Here is a 20,348-nt window from a genome sequence, read left to right on the forward strand (position 1 = left end):
TAGTTCCAGTAATGTCAATAGGATTTTTGCCACCGACTTCATTGATGCATGTCTTTTATCCACCCATTTTTCTATTAGATAAAGGTGTAAAAGCCAGCTCAGATTTACAAAATAGCTATTTGGAAAATATTTCCACGAGGCACACGTGCAATATAAAGATGAGTTATCACATATATCAAAACTACAGCCTTTATTACTATTCCATATGAAAGTCACCGATACATTGCAGCAAAAGCAAACAAAAACAGAGAACAGCACCACTGTTAACCTTTGCTGAATTCCTTAAGGCTAATGTAACTGTTCTGGGGAGAAAAATATCAATACTTTCTTTTTGGTATTACTTTCATGGGTAAATGTATAGTATCATGTTTTTAACCAAGTTATTAAAATGCATTAAAAAAAAGATTTGGCACATGTGACTTGCTTCATAACTACAGGTATGCTCCAACAGCCATGATTTAGAGGTGTGTGACATATGGATCTATAAAAATGTTTTAACATTCACATAGTTAAGAGGTTAGTGATGGGAAGGATGACTCCTCAGTATTAAAAGATTCAGTAATAATTATCAATCTCAGCTTGCGAAGCTGAAGATTACCTCTGTTTTCTTATTACAAGCAGTGGCAGATATTTGTCTGCTGAAGTGCATCTCACCAAGGCTCACATTTTTATGTTGAAGCCATAATCTGATGAAAATTCCAAAAAGCAGAGCTAAAAATAATGCTATGAAAATCTTTTAAGTTTTAAATTTCAAATCAGAGGCATAAATGTGATGTTTTGGCTATATTCATGTGAAACTATGAAAAGTTAGTAGGCTTCAGCTTTATTCTCTTTATTATAAACTAAATCACCTTGGTTTTCTGTAGTGTTAGGTCTATGTGTGCTCCAGTGTACATGCATCTAACTCAGTTCACTGGAAATGTGTACCAGCTCCTGTCCAGAACCCTACCTTTGCAGTATAACTATGTAAATTCTCCCTAAAGGTCTTACTAGATTGAAATCAGTGCTGTATTAACTCAGTGCTATAGCTCTGAGTTTCAAAACCAGAAATAGCCTTTGTTTGGTCATATTGAGCTGGCACTTGTCTGCAAGCTTTTCATACACATACACACTCCTCACAATGAAGGGATTGAAGAAATACATTCCTGGAAAGATGTAGAGTAACTTACTTCTTCAGCTGAACTTAGCAGCATTACACCTTGTAGAATCAAACCGTAATTTGCTTATGAAATTAATGGCAATATAAGCTATATTGATTCATTTTTCATTTCTGATCACAGAGTATTAGACAAAAAACCATAAAACCAATTTAAATTACTATATACAAATTAGAAGTCTGAACACTCTTAAGGGTACCTGTTCTACCTGAAGCACTTCAAAACATTTAAGACTGCATTTTTAAAAATGTGAAATAATAAACCCCTACAAAAATAAATGATAATAGCATGCATTTTCATTTTCAAAACATTTGGGGGACAGATACAGTCTGTGAGTTTGCTGCTAATTCTTTAATGTTTCATGAACTGTTCAACTGAAATGTAGCCACAGAATGCTTCATAGTTAAGGCTCAGGGTCATATGATAACTAAGTGAATCTAAGCAGGCAGAACTGCCTTCCATTTTCTTGGCAACAAATCTCACACTACAACATGCTGGCTGAAAATTAAATCAACAGATGACCAAGTCTTCTGCTAGATCTGTTTCTTCTTCATGCTAAGGCCCTTTTAGCAGCAGCCTCTGATGCTGTGCAGGGGACTCACCTCTAGTGCTAATTATAGCAACCACAAGGATCAAGAAAAAGAGTGCATCAGTGTCAGAGTTCCTGAAGTTATTAATATAAAAAACCTTCTCCTCAAGAGAACAGATATAACTCAAATTCAGAGCTGTACCATCTCTTCCGATCAGACCTACAATCTCCTCTCCCAGAGAGCTACGCACCTATCTTAAATCAAGATCTGGAAACAATTCACCATCTATGAGACCACTCTGGTCTCTTTCAGTGTTTAAACTGTCATCCCATTTTGTTAATGGCATTTCCCATAAAGCAAAGATCTTCTATTATCAAACAGTTTAGATGGTCTTATAAATTTTACAAATATTATTCCAAATCCATAACATACTTAAACCAAACTTCACACATTCATCTTAAGCTTGCACAGTACAGAAAAAAATGTAAGCCCCAATAAAACCATGCATAAAACACCAAAATATATATAAAGTCTGATTTTTTTATTTTGTTCAAGGTCTTGAACAAAGACCAACTTATTAAGTACTACTAAACCAAGTTATAGTAGTAATCTTGTGTTGTGGGGTTGGTTTTGTTGTTGTTTGGCTTGGGTTTTTTCCTTTGTTTTTGCTTGTTTGTTTCTTTCTGTTTTAACGTGTCAAATCTGAGATAAAGTAAAGTAAGTCTTAATCCCCACTTTCCCCAAATGCTGGTTCTTCAGATACCAAAGGAAGTCTGTGCTCTTAATATGCATTAATGTATATATTCATACTTAAATTTTATATTTCCTTCCATGTAAAAGAGTAACTCAAATTCCCAAATTTACCACATTAACACAAATGTGGATTAATAAAACATGAAAATACTTTGAGAATTTCCTGACCAGTGTTTTTATCACAGATTGTTTCTAGTCTATTTTAATTTGTGTGAGATCTGACAAAATAAATCTTTGTGATTTATTGTTGTTCTTAATATCCCAAAAATACATTTAATTACCACCAGTTCTCTTGCTTTAAAGGCATCAATGAAAATATACATCATTCTGACAGCTCGTTAGATAAAAAATTGCACCAAACCCAGGTTTAAAAAGCTATACTACTATTAAGTATTATGCACTCACATAAACTGTTGAAATGCATAACTTTTTAAACTGTCACAATCTATCTAACTTTAGATGTTAAATCATGAATATACTGAACAACTGATCATTTGACAGATAATCAAAAAGCACCTCACACAATAACTTATTATCTTCACCTCTAAACATCTGTATCATTCATAATCAACATGATTCTGATACATCTGAATGATTCTACATCAATCACTTCAGTCCTGGACATCAAAGTAGTCAATTACTGGCTCTTCTTTTAATGGTTTGGATAAGCCAATGTTTCCACTACTCCTGAAATTATAAGAATATTAGATGTTACTCACATGCATGAAGAACAAGATACAAAGTAAACTGAAATCACAAACTCACATAATGTCTCAGTGTGCACATGTACACTGCTTTGGTAAATGGCATGTACTTCTAAATTACGTTTTAACAGAAGTACCTTAACGCTTCAGAAAGCCTTTGTTGACTGATTTTTGGAAAAAACATGTACTTTATTAAATTAATGTACATCAACATGTCTGAATCGATAAAATTTGTTTCAGAGTTTTACCAGAAAATATGATTTACAATAATTTTGTAATATTTATTACAAAAATTATAGTGTACTGAAGACTAAATGTTCAAAATGTCTTTTTAAAAGAAACAGCAAAAGAAATACTGTTAAAGTGAGCTGATGATCAAATGTGCTTGCTTTTAAAAACAAGAGTAAGAGAAAATACATGGTAATACCAAATCCAAACACTGTAAAAATTTTTTTCAATACGAGAGTATGAGATCTTCCAAAATATCTTTTAGAATTAAGCACTCTAAAGAAATTTCACTTACAGTAATTAAAATAAATGGCTAAAGCCCTTTATTTAATTTTGCGACATAACTCCCTTACATGAATTAGGGCCACTCAAGACAGCAATTCCACAGAAGTGGAAATGAAAATAACTACAGGTATCTGAAGCTGGCAGGTCATACGAAGCAAAGACTGTTCTATTAAGACTATTCAACAGGAAGCCTTATATATCCCAGTAATTTTCACTATCTCATAAAAAATGGTAGTTCACCTTCAATTAACTGTGTAGTCATATCTACACAAGAAAAATACATTTACTATGTGTCCAAATAAACCATGCCAGTAAGATATTACTCTTGTACAGAGAATGGTTAAAGGTAAAAAAAAAAATTCCCAACTCTCCCAAATGACACTCTCTTCCCAACTATCTAATATTTATTATAAAATAATTTTAAAAATCCATAATATTTGTTATATCACTATCCCTGTATTACATAGCCACTCCTACATTTTCTTCTCACTTCATTTCAGGCTTACTTCTCTGGAGAGAACATCGTAGTGCATGCTGAAAGCTCCAGAGCTGTGTGTGGGTTGGGAAAAAATAAGAAATAGAGTGTATACAGTTGAAGCTCAGGAAGACGTTCCTCAGGTAAGTCAGCACAAAATTGAAAAACACTGTTCTGAAACGAATTCCTTACTTATCTGTTTGTTTGTAATGAGGAATAGGAGGTGGAGGCCTGCTCTGCATTTCTTTATCTAGCACAGAAGTTAAGGTGTTGCTTGGACAAATGGATTTCCCTCTAAAGAAATAAAAGAAAGGTTATTTAATTCAATAGGAAATTACATTCATTAAGAAGCTGGGAAAGAGTAATATTTGTAAGTAGCAGTTTTGTTGTCAGAGTTCATACCTGTATACTTTCATAATCTATTCAAATATTTAATTTTCCAACCATGGAGACCAGCAGTGCACAAAGTACATTTTCATTACCAAGAAGAAGATATCCAGTACTCTACATGTCTCTTCACAGAATCACAGAATATGCTGAGTTGGAAGGGACCTACAAGGATCCAACTCTTAGCCCTGCACAGGACCATCCCCAAGAGTCACACCATGTGCCTGAGATTATTGCCCAAACACTTCTTGAACACTGTCAGGCTTGGTGCTGTGACCCCTTCCCTGAGGAGCCTGTTCCAGTGCCCAACCACCCTCTGGGTGAAGAACCTTTTTCTAATATCTAACCTTAACCTCCCCTGACACAACCCTTGGGTCCTGTCACTGGTCACCAAAGAGTGCCCCTCCTCCTCCTCTCACAAGATGCAGAAGCAGCTTACTAGATCTGAGCATTGGTACTCAGATTCCTTTTCTGCATATGAAGTGTACAGCTCCTTTCTACTATGAAGTGCACAAAATGATCAGCTGTTAAAATATCAAAAATGCAATACTTGAACTCTAGGGCAACATGTATCTGTTCTTTCAGGGAAAAAGATAAAAAATCAGAAGGAACAACTTAATAACTTAACTCAGCATCATGAGAACACAGTTCACTGAATCTTCACAATATGTTATCTCATGTTTGGGAAGCACCTTTTCAGACTCTGGCAGTAAGCCATGTTAAACCCATTGATCACTGCAAAGCCCTGCTAAGCAGCACTCTCACAGGAACAGTGCAGCAACACTGCCTCTTCCTTGTCAGCTAGTCCAGGTGAACCAGATAAGAAAAAAACCATTATGCATTAGAGAGGGGGAAAAAAAAATCAGCTCTTTCTACCCTCCACACTAGTTACAATCTATTATGATTGTGATTGCCACCAAACAATGAAGCATCCTGCTTGTGCTTGTCCCGTCTGCAATGCAAGGGTCACCATATGGCTATAGTTGCAGGGCATTATTTTCTCCCGTATAGGAGGACAGTGTACTTTAGCAGTTATATGCTTTAGACATATACTGGCTGTGAATCACAGTCAACTTCAGTAGGCAGTCTGTGCCAAAGACTTGAACTGACTGCAGAAAGAGAAAGGATATAAAAAAATCTGAAAACAAACAACCCCCAACACCCAGGAAAAAAAAGAAGTCCTAGAAAGATTGTTCCAAAAAGGCATCTAATAAAAAACAAATAATTACCAAACACACTATATCTCTATTAGGTTGTGGAGATGTCTTAAAATTTCCTCTTAATTCACGAGTGACTTTCAAGACTGAACTTGCTTTATTTCACTGTTATGATTTACTGCAAGACTGAAAGAGCTTCCACTATCAGCATCTTTCCCACTCACAGTTTCTTCTTCATCTTTTCTGGGGGCAGATAAGCTGAATAAATCAAAATTCCTAAACCTTGTAATGGTCCATTTCTTATGCTTTTTGCGTTTTCCTCTAAACCCATGCTACTGACATTTTCAAACCAAACTACTTCTCAGTACACTAAACTGAACTGCTTTCCTATTTCTATCTGAATGGTTTATATTGGGTATTAGGAAAAATTTCTTCCCCAAAAGAGTTGGAACAGGCTGCCCAGGGAAGTGGTTGAGTCACCATCCCTGGAAGTATTTAGAAGATGTGCAGACATGGTGTTTAGGGACATGGTCTAGCGGTAGTAAAATTGGACTCAATGATCTTAAGGGTCTTTTCCCAACCTCAATGATTCTATGATTCTGTGTCAAGCACTAAATAATGTTTCCTCCTTATTTACTTCATTAATGCATTTTTAAATAAACTCCTCCAGACCATGAGATTCTTCGTGTTTACTAATTACATTACATTCTTACTAATTACATTAGTAATTACATTACATTCTTACTAATTACGTTACATTCTTACTCAGTGAATTCCTACAGGATGAACAAGTTCATCTTGTTCCTTTCAAAGTTACATACTGAATAGCAAAAATGCTGCAAAGCAATGGGTTGTATATTGCTATAATTCCAGAAATGGGCACGTGTTGAATTCCATGCTTTGCACATACTTGGTAATTCATACTTTTTCCCCACCTCCCTCAGAGCTCTAAGCAGCTGAAATCTCACATCAGTACATAGATGAACACTAGTTCTACTTCAGAGTTTACAAAAATGAAGTCTTTGTCTTATTTCCATCATATTTGTCTTTTTTTTCCTGTCTCATTTCTATCAGTCTGAAAATACAACGGCCCATTTCTGTGATATGGAGGCAACACAGATGAAAAACGCCACAACATTTTCAAGGTAAGTTAGAAGTCCACTAAAATATGAGGTGGTGACCCCTGAACCCATTTCAGTATTCTTTTAAACTGAGTATTGTCAGTCTATTCAAATGAACTAAAAAATCTTACAAACATAGGTCACCAATTTAAAAAGTGTCCCTATCTCCTGAACAGTGAAAGTGTTCATTATTTGGGAAAAAAGTTACTTGCCCGTGACTATAATTTTTTCAAGGTTATATTATGTGTACATGTACATTCTAACGACAAGTATATTACAGTCCTATCAGTTGAGAATGGAAAGGAGGGAGATTAGCGTTACAAGGGAACTAGCTGGCCAGGCCGCATTCCTAACTGATGGGCCATTAGAGGCTGGGGGGAGAGGGGAGGAGTTTTGGGAGGGGGTGGCTGGCTCTGCTTGGAGGGGAGAGAGGCAGACGGCGGAGTTCACTCTAGAGAACAGAGATAGAGTCTGTGTGCGGGCAGTTTGGGAGAGGGGAGCCTTGAGGTCGGTTTTCTTTGGCTGGCCTCAGCTTCCTCGTAGGCTGCCTTTGCCTCCGGCCCGAGTTTTGGTGTGTTTTCATCGGAGAGCTCTGTGCTCACTGAGGGAGGGAGGAGCCTTGAGACACTGTCATCTGGGAACAACAGTGAGTTCCGTTGGGGGTGGACTACTTTCCTTTCCCCCTTTCTTCCACTGGGGGAAGGGTCCCCCATTTTTTTTTTCGGCTTCTCCCACAACCCGAGACCACCCCCCTCCACACGCAGTGACCGCCAGAGCCCAACAGCACCCCCTGCAGGTCAACAAAGAGAACTGCAGGCTCTGCACCTCCAGCGACCCAACAGCGCCCCCTGCCAACCGTGATTAGAACTGCGCTAGAAGACAGAGAAGTATTCAGACTTTTTCTTTTGTTTGAAGGGAACTTCTGGGTACAGGACTATTGTTCTGTTGTTTTTATGTTCTGTTACTGTTCTTGCCAATATAGATATATCTTTTAATAAAGGGTTGTTATTTCTTCTTTTTTTTTCCACACTTCCTTGATTAAAGTCCCTTAATTTTTGAATTTACAATTGCTGAGAGAGAGGAGTTTGGTCTGTCTCATAACTCATCCTCTTTAGCAAACATTCCAGTCTCTTCAGACTGAGACAACATAACAACAAGCAGATACTCCTTTAACAGGCTCTGGAATCAGAGCTATTTGGAGAAAGAGGAAATTCATATGAGTAAAAGACTTCAAAAAACCACTGACAGTAACAGTGAAACAAATGTGTATGCTTGGAGAGGAAAGCTTTACTCTTTTCACTATAGTAGTCTGGACATTACCTCTGAATCTAGTTCAGAAAGAATCTGGTATTGTAACGGCTAAACAGATGGAGACTGCAAAGATGACCAACAGGGAATTACAGAGAAGGGCACTTGCAAGAATTCACTAGGGGTCTTACACTTCGAATGACACCAAAAATGTGATTCAGATCAAGCTTAACAATCAATACTGGGAATAATCTTCTCCGTGGTTACACATGGGCAATACTGTATATCTGTGATCCTAATGCAGTGATTCTAATGGTGATGGGGGCCAGGGGCTAAGGGCAAAGCAAGTTTTATGGCGTTTGCTCCTACATATCCAGAAGAGGAAGAAGCCTGGATGGAGGAAGCTTTCTTAGCACCAAGGAGATTTTCTCACTCCTCTACCCTACCTGTATGGTGATGTTACCATTTCAATGCCACAATGGTGGAGTGTGAAGAGGAGGAATGGTCTTTTTGCCTGATTATTTTGAATTATCTATACATGAATGAGCTCATGATAGAAATCCACAGGGAATGCTGAGAACAGAATGAAACATGACTTTCCGGTGATTTGAATTCCTGGAATTGAAGAAGCCATTGTGAAATACTCAAAAATATCAGCATGGAACTTGGGCCTATCACTTGTCTGAGGCTACAATGTTTTTTAGCCTCAGAAGACGTGGCAAATAAAAAGACAATTGAAAAGAAGCTTTGGATGAATCCACTGCATGAAGAAATATTGCGATACAGCTGAAGAATATTCTTAGTAGACCACCAAGTGTCTTTTAAGAGCGGCAGTGATGAAACAGAAGCACATGTGCATTCTGCGCAGTATGCTATTCCCTGAACAACACAAGGGAAGGAACAAGTTTGCAAACTCTTCTAAAATCATAGAGGAGGGCCTCCCATTCTCAAGTTGCAGGATATGCCTTTGCTTTTAAAGGAGAGTCATCTGTCCTTCTCCTTTTTCCACCATTTTATCCTCTTCATTAATTTCTGATCCCACTACCTCCATCCATTTATTTTTCTTAGGTAAGCGCTTTCAAATATGATCTCTTTTCTCATCTTCCTTTACTTGAAACAAAAGTATCTTACATCGTAAGATCAAAGTGATGCTCCATCTCTCTTGGAAGAAATCAAGATTGTAGCTAAGCTACCAATGAATGAACAAGTTCAGGAACAGCTCATGGCATTCTAGTACCACAGAAGGTGACAGGTTTCTTATGACTACAGTTAAAAACAACTGTTTGTCAAAGAATCACAATTTGACAATGCTAAACTAAATATGCTGTTGAGTGAGGAGCAGAATCAATAAAGCCCTGATACTGGAAACTGTCCCATACTATGTCTCCAGTACAATCACCTTGCTTTCCCCCTAGCTGTATTTCCTTAATTTTCTTTTCTAATATGAACTGCCTTCTGTGAGTCTTCTCCAAATATTTTTGTTTTTGCTTAGAAATCTCTTCAATTTGCAGTAATTCCAGATCCCTCTTTGTCCATTAACTAGAGGGAGCATCCTCTGGGGTAGGTTCAGATAGATGGAGAACAAATATGTTACAATAACCAGATTTTACCAAAGGTGATGCAAATTTTATGTATGATTTCTCAACCCATCAATTAGTTTTTATAAAGTGTCATTACATACTATCTTTGATACCTCTATCAAATTTAGCTGATGACAAAAAGTTACTGCAAAGATGAATGGAAAACCACCTGGCAAAATATTTTCTTGACTTTATTATTTCTAATTGTGTTTTCTTCTCTGAAGATATACTTGAGTAGTAGAAATAGAAGCCCATTAAATAATCAATTCAAAAACTGCTTTAAAAAAAAATCTACTAGAAATTAGTGCATTTTTCAAATTGCATTGTAAATAAACTCATTCTGGTAAGTGATAAAAACATCCAATTACTTAAACTATGCTTAAAAGATTTGAAAACAATAACGAATTACGTACTTCACTGCAGTAATAACAACATTGCGCTTTGGTTCGTTGTCATAGCTCACACTTTCAATACCATAAACCTGAGCTAATTCGTGGATGATTCTGCGGTGATCTCTGTTCATTGGTGGGTAACAATGACTCTTCTTTGTATGCTTGCCCTGAATTCAAGAGAAAAAGTTAAGAAAAGAAAAAAAAAAAAGGTGAAGTTTTCCTTCAGGGAAGCCGGGGGAAAGAAAACAAGAAGAAACAAATGTTTCTACCTCTAAAATTTTGCTGCTATGACATAATTAGTACCACAAATTGCTAAGACCTCAGTATTTACAGAAAGCTCATCTGAAAATATCTGTTTAATTAACAAAAAATAAATTATATGTTCTCTATTGTTTCCATCACCTCAAAGTATACACACACCCAAGCAGGGGTATCTTTTAAGTCTGAAATACAAATCCTGATTATAGTAATTCTACTTATATCCCAAAGAAGCAATACAAAATTATTTTTATTTGAATTTTTATTTTTCAAAATGATCTGCCAATTTGCATGAGATCTAATTTTATTTTTTATACTGGCTTTGCAGTGCACATATTGCAGATAGCTACAAAGGCGTCAAATTTATCAATCATCTCCCTCTACCAAAGAAGCTATTTATCTGCAAAATCCCCGATATAATGGCATCAATAGATTTTTATTAAATAAAAAACCAAAGTTCTACTTTTAATTTCAGTTAACAACGACTGATAACGCTTGATTCGAACCTGATTACTATGCAAATAGTAAAAGAACAAACAAAAAAAGCAGGGCCGTCTGCAGGGCCCCACACAAAAAGCCAGTCACCCCATCCTTAATGGGATGGATCTTTGTAATGACAAATGCATATGAGGATGAGTCACTCAGTGCTTCAGTCTGCTTTCAGGGATTCAGGACACTGCTTCAGCATTTGCCTTGGTTATCACCAACAAGGTCTTCTAGGTCTTTGGGTCTACAAAGAAGGTTCAAGGGGAAGAAAAACTACCAGTAGTAGAATAAGTTTGAGTCAGGGATTTCTAGAGAAATCCCAACCTATGTAAGTTCCTGAGACTCCAGGCAGTGCATGTAAGAGCACTGAGAGACCAGGATGATGTCCTATTCTCCATCATCTCTGAAAGATTGTAAAGAACAGGGTAGGAACTCAGTGACTAGAGAAAAGTAATTGTTGCAACTATATTAAAAAAAATGCAAAATAAAGCCCAAGAACTATTGACTGATCAGCTAAAATTCAAATCCATTTTCAGGTACATGAAGAAGGTCCCTGGGAATAATTAATGCGGATTTACAAAAGGTCAACCACCTAAATTAGTGTAAGGACTACCACACGTAATAGAGCAAGTCATCAGGGGTACACTGCAGCTATTCTGAAAATAGAGGGCTAATATTTGTCTCCTTAGTTTGTAAAATTGCTAAGTTACAAACAGTAACTGGATCTGAAACTGCTCAACCATTTCCATTAGGTCTTTGGGTAATCACATGCTGACAGGATATAATCTTTACTTTGCAATAAACAGTAATAAACCTCCCAGCTGTTACGACACTTGCAGCATATGAACAAGCATTTGAATGAAGAACTCTATAGATTCTGTACCTTATTTATGAAAATGAGTACGCTTACTTTAAAAAAGTGGTGATGGTTCAATGCTCTGAAAAACATCAGAATTCCTGGCCATACACAGACAGAGCTGGGTATACATGCTTCCTGTCTGTTCTGCTTACACATATCAATCACAACAATTTTGCTACACTAGATGAGTACATACTGATGAGTGTAGGGCAACAGATATTTGTGAGGCAAGCAAAGTCATATGTGATAGACAGAACTGAACCATACTAATACTAAAACTTTTAAGTAACAAAATCCTTTTTATTATTATTAATTTATCCAGTTAGGCTGAACTGGGTATCTCCAAAGGTACAATGTAAAAAAATTAAAAAGTCACAGTAAAATGGATAAGCATAAGTAACAGTAATCAGTTTGAAAAACACAGTACTGATACAGGCAGAGCTACATGAACGCGTGATATATTAGCATGCAAAATACTTTTAATACAAGTAAAGTTCTACATCTAGAAACAAAGAAAGCAAGTCACATCTTTAGTTAAGAGAGTATTTAGGAATCGTAATAAACAAACAACTAAACACAGACTCAAGCATAAAGAGGACTTGACGATCATGACAGAAGAACAACTAAAACCAGTCTCCCTACATAATGCCATATCACACATATTAATCCAATCTTTAGTTCCATAAACTTGTGGGTTGCAAGATGAAACATGACTCTCACAAGAGAGAAAAGAAAGCCTCTGAGACTTTCACAAAAATAAAAAGTTATGCAAGAAGAATTGAGTAGCAAAGAAAGTTAACTTTACAGTGCGTGGGAAATATTCCCTTCTATACCATACATGCCACAATTTTTAAGGAAAAGAAAGTCAGAGCGTGATCTCCATACATGCTGTTCCTTTTATCTTCAAGACAGGTAAGGAGGACACGTGGAGCTACAGGCTGGTCAGCCTCACCTCAATCCCTGAGAAAGTCACAGAGCAGCTCATCCTTAAACTCCATTCCAGACACAAGAAATTCCTTGGGAGTACTTAGTATGGCTTTACCAACTCAATAAACTTCTGTGATGGACTGATGTGTCTGGCAGATGAAGGGAGAGCAGTGGCTAGCGTCTACCAGGCTGTCAGTAAGATCTCTGACACTGTCTCCCATAACAGCCTCAAAGCCCTCAAAAACAGGCTGTTGCTGTAGGGGTTGGATGGGCAGACAGGGAAGTGGATGGAAAACTGGCTGAATGGCTGGGCCCTGTGGGTGGTGATGAACAGTGCAAAGTTTAATATCTTTGTTAATGATCTGCATGATGGGGCAAAACATACCCTCAGCGAGTTTGACAATGATACAAAGTTGGGAGGAGTGGCTGATGGACCAGAGGGGCATGCTGCCATCCAGCACGAGCTTGACAGGCTGAAGAAATGAGCTGACAGAAACCTTGGGAAGTTCAGCAAGGAGACGTCCAAAGTCCTGCACCTGCTAAGGAACAACCCCACACACCAGTACATGCTGGGAGCCACTCAGATGGAGAGCAGCTTGGGATGCTGCTGGACACCAAGTCGGACATGAGCCAGTGATACACACTGTGGCAAAGAAGGTTACCAGTATCCTGGTCTGCACTAAGCAAAGTTTTGCCAGCAGGCTGAGGGAGGTGCTCCTCTACTCAGCACTGGTGAGGCCACCCCTGAAGTACTGGGCTCTGCAGTACTGAACTGTTCAGTTCTGGGCTCCTCAGTACAAGAGAGACATGGACATGAGTTCAGTGAAGGACCATGAAGGTGATTAAGGGATGGGAACATCTCTGCACTGTCAAGAACGCTGAGAGAACTGGGACTGCTAAGTCTGGAGAACAGAGGTCTCAGGGCTGATATCATCAGTGTCTATAAACACCTGAAGGGAGAGTGTAAAGAAAACAGAGCCAGGCTCATTTCCATGAAGCTCGGTGACAGGACAAGAGGTCATGGGCAAAAACTAAGATAAAGAAGGTTCCCTCTGAACATCAGGAAACACACTTTTTACTATGAGAATAATTGAATCATAGAATCATAGAATCAGCTGGGTTGGAAGGGACCTCCGAGATCATCAAGTTCAACCCTTGATCCACTACTGCTGCAGTTACTAGACCATGGCGCTAAGTGCCACATCCAGTCTCTTTTTAAAAATCTCCAGGGACGGAGAATCCACCACTTCCCTGGACAGCCCATTCCAATGTCTGATCACCCTCTCTGTAAAGAAATTCTTTCTAATATCTAACCTAAACCTCCCTTGGCACAACTTGAGACCATGCCCTCTTGTCTTGCTGACAGTTGTCTGGGAAAAGAGACCAACCCCCACCTGGCTACAACCTCCTTTCAGGTAGTTGTAGAGAGTGATGAGGTCTCCCCCGAGCCTCCTCTTCTCCAGGCTGAACAGCCCCAGCTCCCTCAGCCTCTCCTCATAGGACTTGTGCTTGAGTCCCTTTACCAGCCTAGTTGCCCTCCTCTGGACCTGCTCCAGCACCTCCATGTCCTTCCTGAACTGAGGGGCCCAGAACTGGACACAGTACTCGAGGTGTGGCCTCACCAGCGCTGAGTACAGGGGAAGAATCACATCCTTGGACCTGCTGGCCACGCTGTTCCTGATACAGGCCAGAATGCCATTGGCCTTCTTGGCCACCTGGGCACACTGCTGGCTCATGTTCAGCTTCCTGTCAATCCAAACTCCCAGGTCCCTTCCTGTCTGGCTGCTCTCCAGCCACTCTGTCCTCAGCCTGTAGCGCTGCATGGGGTTGTTGTGGCCAAAGTGCAGGACCCAGCACTTGGCCTTGTTGAACCTCATCCCGTTGGAATCAGCCCAACTCTCCAACCTATCCAGGTCCCTCTGCAGAGCCCTCCTGCCTTCCGGCTGACCCACACTCCCCCCCATCTTAGTGTCATCTGCAAATTTGCTGATGATGGACTCAATCCCCTCGTCCAGATCATCAGTAAAGATATTAAACAGAACTGGGCCCAACACTGATCCCCGGGGGACACCACTAGTGACTGGCTGCCAACTGGATGCAGCGCCGTTCACCACCACTCTCTGGGCCCGGCCATCCAGCCAGTTCCTAACCCAGCACAGAGTGCTCCTGTCCAAGCCATGGGCTGCCAGCTTTTTCAGGAGTATGCTGTGGGAGATGGTGTCAAAGGCCTTGCTGAAGTCCAGGTAGACGACATCCACAGCCTTCCCTTCATCCACCAGCCGGGTCACCTGATCATAAAAGGAGATCAGGTTGGTCAGACAGGACCTGCCCTTCCTAAACCCGTGCTGGCTGGGTCTGATCCCTTGTCCATCCTGTAGGTGCTGTGTGATTGTACTGAGGATGATCTGCTCCATAACCTTGCCAGGCACTGAGGTCAGGCTGACGGGCCTGTAGTTTCCTGGGTCCTCCTTCTGGCCCAGTTGAGTACGGGCACAGGTTGCCTTGGGAGCTTGTGGCCTCTCCATCCCTGAAGATACTCACAAGCTATCTAGACATTATCATGGGCAACTGGCTCTAGATGGCTCTGCTTGAGCAGAGTGGGTTTTCCAAGATGATATCCAGAGAATCCTACCAACTTCAAACATTCTGTGATTCTGTGAAACAACCACAGCCTCATGTAGCAGGGCTCACTGTTACCAAATGGCCTCAACATGCAGAAACACAGGAGGTTTGTAAGCAATGTGAAAAATGCAGATGTAGAATGGGCATCTAAACAGAAAACTGGTAATCAGGAATCTAAACATTTCAAAACAGAATTTGACAGCCTTGTAAAAATTAATATATAACTAAATAGAGGATTTTTAGGAACAGAACATTAAGACTGTCATGGAATTCATGAGGTAACTGTTAGGTTTCCCAACTGAAGAGTTCATGAAAGAATGACTTCTTATCTGCATTTGCATTATAACAGATGGATAACAAGCTTCAAGGTTTGTGTCACTTGCCTTTGGTGTTCGGAAAGAAAGCTCCTCCCTTTAGAAATATAACTTGATTTCTGGGAACTTCTCGTACCTTATGCAATTACCTATAGCCTGAGGGGTAGGATGGTACAGGACTGATCCTTGAAATACTGAACTGTCACGTGAACCTAACTGGTTCATCCTGATCATGATAAAAGCTAAGTAAACACTGGGTAATTCTCCCTTTAGGTCAGACTGGGAAAAGACTGTCACATGTGATTTGTTTTCATTTTTTCCTTCTCTTCTGCAATGTAGATGCTCCTTAACAGACATAATTTGTCTGCTTTGTAGGATCATTATTTAACAAAAAGTTGGTTTTTCCACTGAGAACTAAAGCACTGGAGATACTTCTGAGCTCTCTGGTACTCTTGTTCTGGCATATTTGATGTCACTAATATTGTGACATCATTGTGACTAATTGATAATTGATATCATTGTGACTAATTTGTATATTGCAAATTCAAGACCTATGTTGCCCTTTTTTAATATAATTACATACGTGTGCATGATAAAGGTAGTGTATAAAGGAATACGTAAAATCAGATAACCACAGGCAACACAACGCTGGGCAAAGTATTCTTAGGTGATAACAAACAACTATTCTATGCATCTACTTCCAACTGATGAGGCTGGTTCCACAGATGAATTCGTAGATGTGACACTGGCATGGAGATTGAAAATGGAATTAGAGGCTGATGGGCAGCTGATAGGAAGGCATGTGGTGGAGGACTGTACTCAGAATGAAGTAAATTATATAACTGAGTGGTTTAAACAGAGACCAGAAGAATCTCTACTGACTTGGACAATGCATTTGTATGATCAGGAAGCGTCAGGGGTCATCCTTGATTTGGGGGATTCCAGGAAGTTTTTAATCTTGAGTTCAGACTCATATGTGCAGGATGCATTTTGGAATAATATTCATGATGCTAATCTGTTAGCTTTGACTGCTTTGGGATGCAGTAATAAATATCCTGCAGAAAATGACTGACCAACTGGAGCTGAGCGTGTGTGGTATACTTTGTGGAATTGTGTACAACGATTAAAGGAAGAGGGGATGAAATCAGCGATTTTCATAGGAGATGTTGACAGTATTATGCAGCATGTTTTGTCTGTTACTATGAAAAAAAAGGTGATCAAGACTTCCCCAGCAGCATACAAAAACTTTTGATTAACAAGAGGGGAAATGCCCTCCGTGAAATAATTGAAAAAATACAGCAGCTAGGTGATCTTGGAGAATGGGGGCCGCAAGGCAGTGCCGGAAACCAAGATACTAGAGATAGCTCTAAAGGGAATGAAAACAGAATTTCTCATAGGGAAATGTTTTCAGCTTTATTGAAAGATGGTATGTCTCGTGAGGAAATTGATGGAGTTCTGACTCATGAACTATGGCATATTTATAAGCAGAGAGGCCTGAGTAAACCTGGTAAAAAAGTGCAAAACTCTAAAGTAAATAATCCAGGAACAACTCAGCATACAGCACCCCCTCCAGAGCCTCAACGGGATTCCGCATCTGTTCACGGTGGGCCCTCCAAGAGTAGATCCGTTATTCTAGGGGAGAAGGAGGACTGGGAATGATATTCTGACTTCTATCCTTGGAAACAGACCAGGGAAATGATTCAGTGTGGTAAATGACACTGAAGTGACATCCAAACTCCAGTGCAATTGATACAGGGGGACCGGTGGCCCCATGTGGACCTTCAAATATCTTGGAAAAACTGGTCTTCACAAATATTACTGTTAATTGATATTGGAGTGGAGGCCTCTTTGATATATGGGAATCCCAAGAAATTTAAAGGGCAGCCTGTAACTATTACCAGTCTGGGAGGGAAACAAATTGATGCCATACAAACCTAAATGCAAGTGAAAATAGGGAACTTCCTGAAACGATCTTACTCGGTCATGGTTGTTACTATCCCTGAATATATAATAGGGATTGATATTCTAAAAGGATTAACCCTGAATCTTCCTGATGGTCAGTACCAGTTTGGAATAAAGAATTATATTAGTGCCCGGTCAATCTTCCAGTAGGAAAAATAAAAATGTCTCCTGTGCAGATTTCTGCTGCAAATGAATTAGTAACAATGAAACAATACTGGATACGAGGAGGGCACGAAAAAATATCACAGACAATTAAAGATTTGCTGGATGCTAGAGTTTTAAAATTAACTACCACAGCTTGGAATAATCCGGTATGGCCCATAAAAAAGAGTGATGGGTCATGGAGAATGACTGTAGATTTTAGAGTTAAATAAGCATACGCTGCCTCTCATGATGGCTGTACCAGATACTGTGACTTTAACAGAAAAAATTCAGAAACATTCCGAAAGTAGGTATGCTGGAATTGATTTAGCTAATGCATATTTTACTATACCTATTGTAGAAGAACAGTGGGACTGATTTTTTTTAATGTCGCAGGGACATCAGTATACTTTCACCTGGTTGCCCCAGGGTGAGTACATAGTACAACAATCTGCTACTGAACAGTGGCTGAACATTTGGATGAAATAAATCTGCCTCCTCATATGCAAATAACACAGTACATAGATGACATTCTAATTAAGGGAAACAGTGAGGAAGAAATACAACAGATGCTGGAATTGGCTGTGGATCACATGAAACAAAAAGGCTGTGAAATAAATCCTACTAAAATTCAAGGACTATCACAAGCAGTGAAATTTCTGGGAATTCAGTGGCATTGTGGACATTGGGAAACATTACCTACAACCCAACAGAAAATTTTAGATTTTGCAGTACCTTGTAATAAGAATGAGATGCAGAGGTTTATCAGATTGTCTGGATTTTGGAGACAATACATTCCGCATCTAGGACAGATTTTCACCCCGTTATACAAAGTAACAGGGAAGAAATATGAGTTCGAATGAGGGAGTGAACAGCAAGTTGTCTTTGAGTTAGCAAAAGAAGCGATTCGGAAAGCTTTGGATTTATGGCCCAAGCAGTAGGAAGAAGTGGAGTTAAATGTAGCTGTAAATGGGAACTGAATGGAGAAAGGGGAAGATATATGTGAAGAGAAGGTTTGTGCAGGTTGATTTCTGGTAAGAAAGGAGTGGTAGTTGGAATATTCAGGAAGATAGCTCTGTATTTAGTGTTAGCTTTGAAAATTTTTAAATGAGGGAAAAGTGGCAAAACAGCCTGAGGACTGAAAGAAAGCAAATATCACCCCAGTCTTTCCTAAAGGGCAAGAAGAAGGACCCCAGGGAACTACAGGCCAGTCAGTCTCACCTTAGTCTCTAGAAAAGGTGAAGGGAACGGCTCATCCTGGAAGTCATCTCTAAGCATATGGATGACAAGAAGGTGATCAGGATTAGTCAGCATGGATTCACCAAAGGGAAATCATGCTTAACCAACCTGATTGTACAATAAAACAACTACCTGGATGGATGAAGGAAGAGCACTGGATATTGTGTACCTGGACTTCAGCAAGGTTTTTGATATCTCCTGTGATACTCTCATAGGTAAACTGAGGAAGTGCAGACTGCATGAGTGGACTGGCTGAACAACAGATCTCAAAAGGTTGTGATCAGTGGCATAGCATCTAGCTGGAGGACTGTAGGTAGCAATGTTCCCCAGGGGTCAGTACTGGCTCCAGTATTAACTTGTTCATCAGCGACTTGGATGAAGGGGTAGAGAGCCTCCTCAGCAAGTTCACTGATGACACAAAGCTGGGGGGAGTGGCCAATATCCCTGAGTGCTGTGCAGCCCTTCAGAAGCATCTTGACAGGCTGGAGGGATGGGCAAAGAGGAACTTTCTGAAATTCATCAAAGGCAAATACAGTATTCCACCCTCTGCACCTGGGGAGGAATAATCCCATGCACTGGTAAAGGCAGGGGGCTGACCTCCTGGAAAGCAGCTCTGTGGAGAAGGACTTGGGGCAACAATGATCCAGCAGTATGCCCTTGTGGTACAGGGCCAGTGGTATGCATTAGGTGCACTAGGAAAAGTGTGTCCAGCTGGTTGTGGCAGGTAATAATGTCCCTCTACTCAGCCCAGGTGTGAGGCCTCACCAGGAATACTGTGTCCAGTTCTGGGCTCCTCAGTACAAGAGACACATGGGACTTATGGAGTGAGTCCATCAAAAGGTTACAAAAGATGACAGCAGACTGGACCATCTCACGAGGATAGGCTGAGAGAGCTGGGCCTGTTTAGCCTCCAGAAAAGATGACAGAGGAGATTTTATTTATTGTTATTTATTTTGACTACAGTATCTCAAAGGAGACTGTCAAGAGGATGGAAGCAGGCTCTTCTTGGTGGTGCCAACCAATATGAAAAGAGGCAACAGGCAGAAATTGATGCAGAGGAAGCTCCACCTGAACATGAAGAAGAACTTCTTTAATATGCAGGTGACTGAGCACCTAAACGGGTTGCCCAGAGGGGTTGTGGAGTCTCCCTCACTGGAGATATTAAAGAACCGTCTGGATGCAACTCTATGCAATGTGCTCTAGGATGACCCTGCTTGACCCTGGGAGGTTGGACTGAATGATCACACTGTGGTACCTTTCAGCTTTACCCATTCTGTGCTGACTAGAAACAGATGGGACTGCTTTCAGACTTTCATTCAAATGTTGAAAACAATGGGCAAGAACATTAGACAGATGCACAAACATAAAGATTAAGAAATATCATACATAATCTTTTGAAGGAATAAAGTTAAGTAACTGTCTTCAGGGCCTAGAGGGAAAGAAATTAATGTTTTCTACAGAAGGTTAGCTCCTTCTTGAGCTAAAGGCAACTGAGGATAGTAGACTTTACACTGTCATTTGAA

At 39.8% G+C, this 20,348-nt stretch overlaps 1 protein-coding gene across 3 annotated transcripts in view; it reads right to left on the bottom strand.

The window, feature by feature from the left end:
• Positions 1 to 2,010: 2,010 nt before the first annotated feature.
• NFX1 (nuclear transcription factor, X-box binding 1) overlaps positions 2,011 to 20,348 on the bottom strand; it is a 67,646-nt gene continuing 49,308 nt past the window's right edge. Inside the window, exons 22-24 of one of the 3 annotated variants that reach the window (XM_027675934.1) lie at positions 10,039 to 10,184; positions 4,325 to 4,426; positions 2,011 to 3,127 (exon numbers count right to left, since the gene is read on the bottom strand). In XM_027675934.1, the coding sequence (XP_027531735.1) occupies positions 3,052 to 3,127; positions 4,325 to 4,426; positions 10,039 to 10,184 (324 nt within the window). In that variant the 3' untranslated portion in view covers positions 2,011 to 3,051. The remainder of the gene's footprint in view (positions 3,128 to 4,324; positions 4,427 to 10,038; positions 10,185 to 20,348) is intronic. The other 2 variants (XM_027675935.1, XR_003533045.1) reach the window with 2 other exon arrangements.

Source organism: Neopelma chrysocephalum, unplaced genomic scaffold, assembly GCF_003984885.1.
Source record: "Neopelma chrysocephalum unplaced genomic scaffold, ASM398488v2 Primary Assembly neopelma1_26, whole genome shotgun sequence".
In the NCBI taxonomy this organism is placed as follows: Eukaryota; Metazoa; Chordata; class Aves; order Passeriformes; family Pipridae; genus Neopelma; species Neopelma chrysocephalum.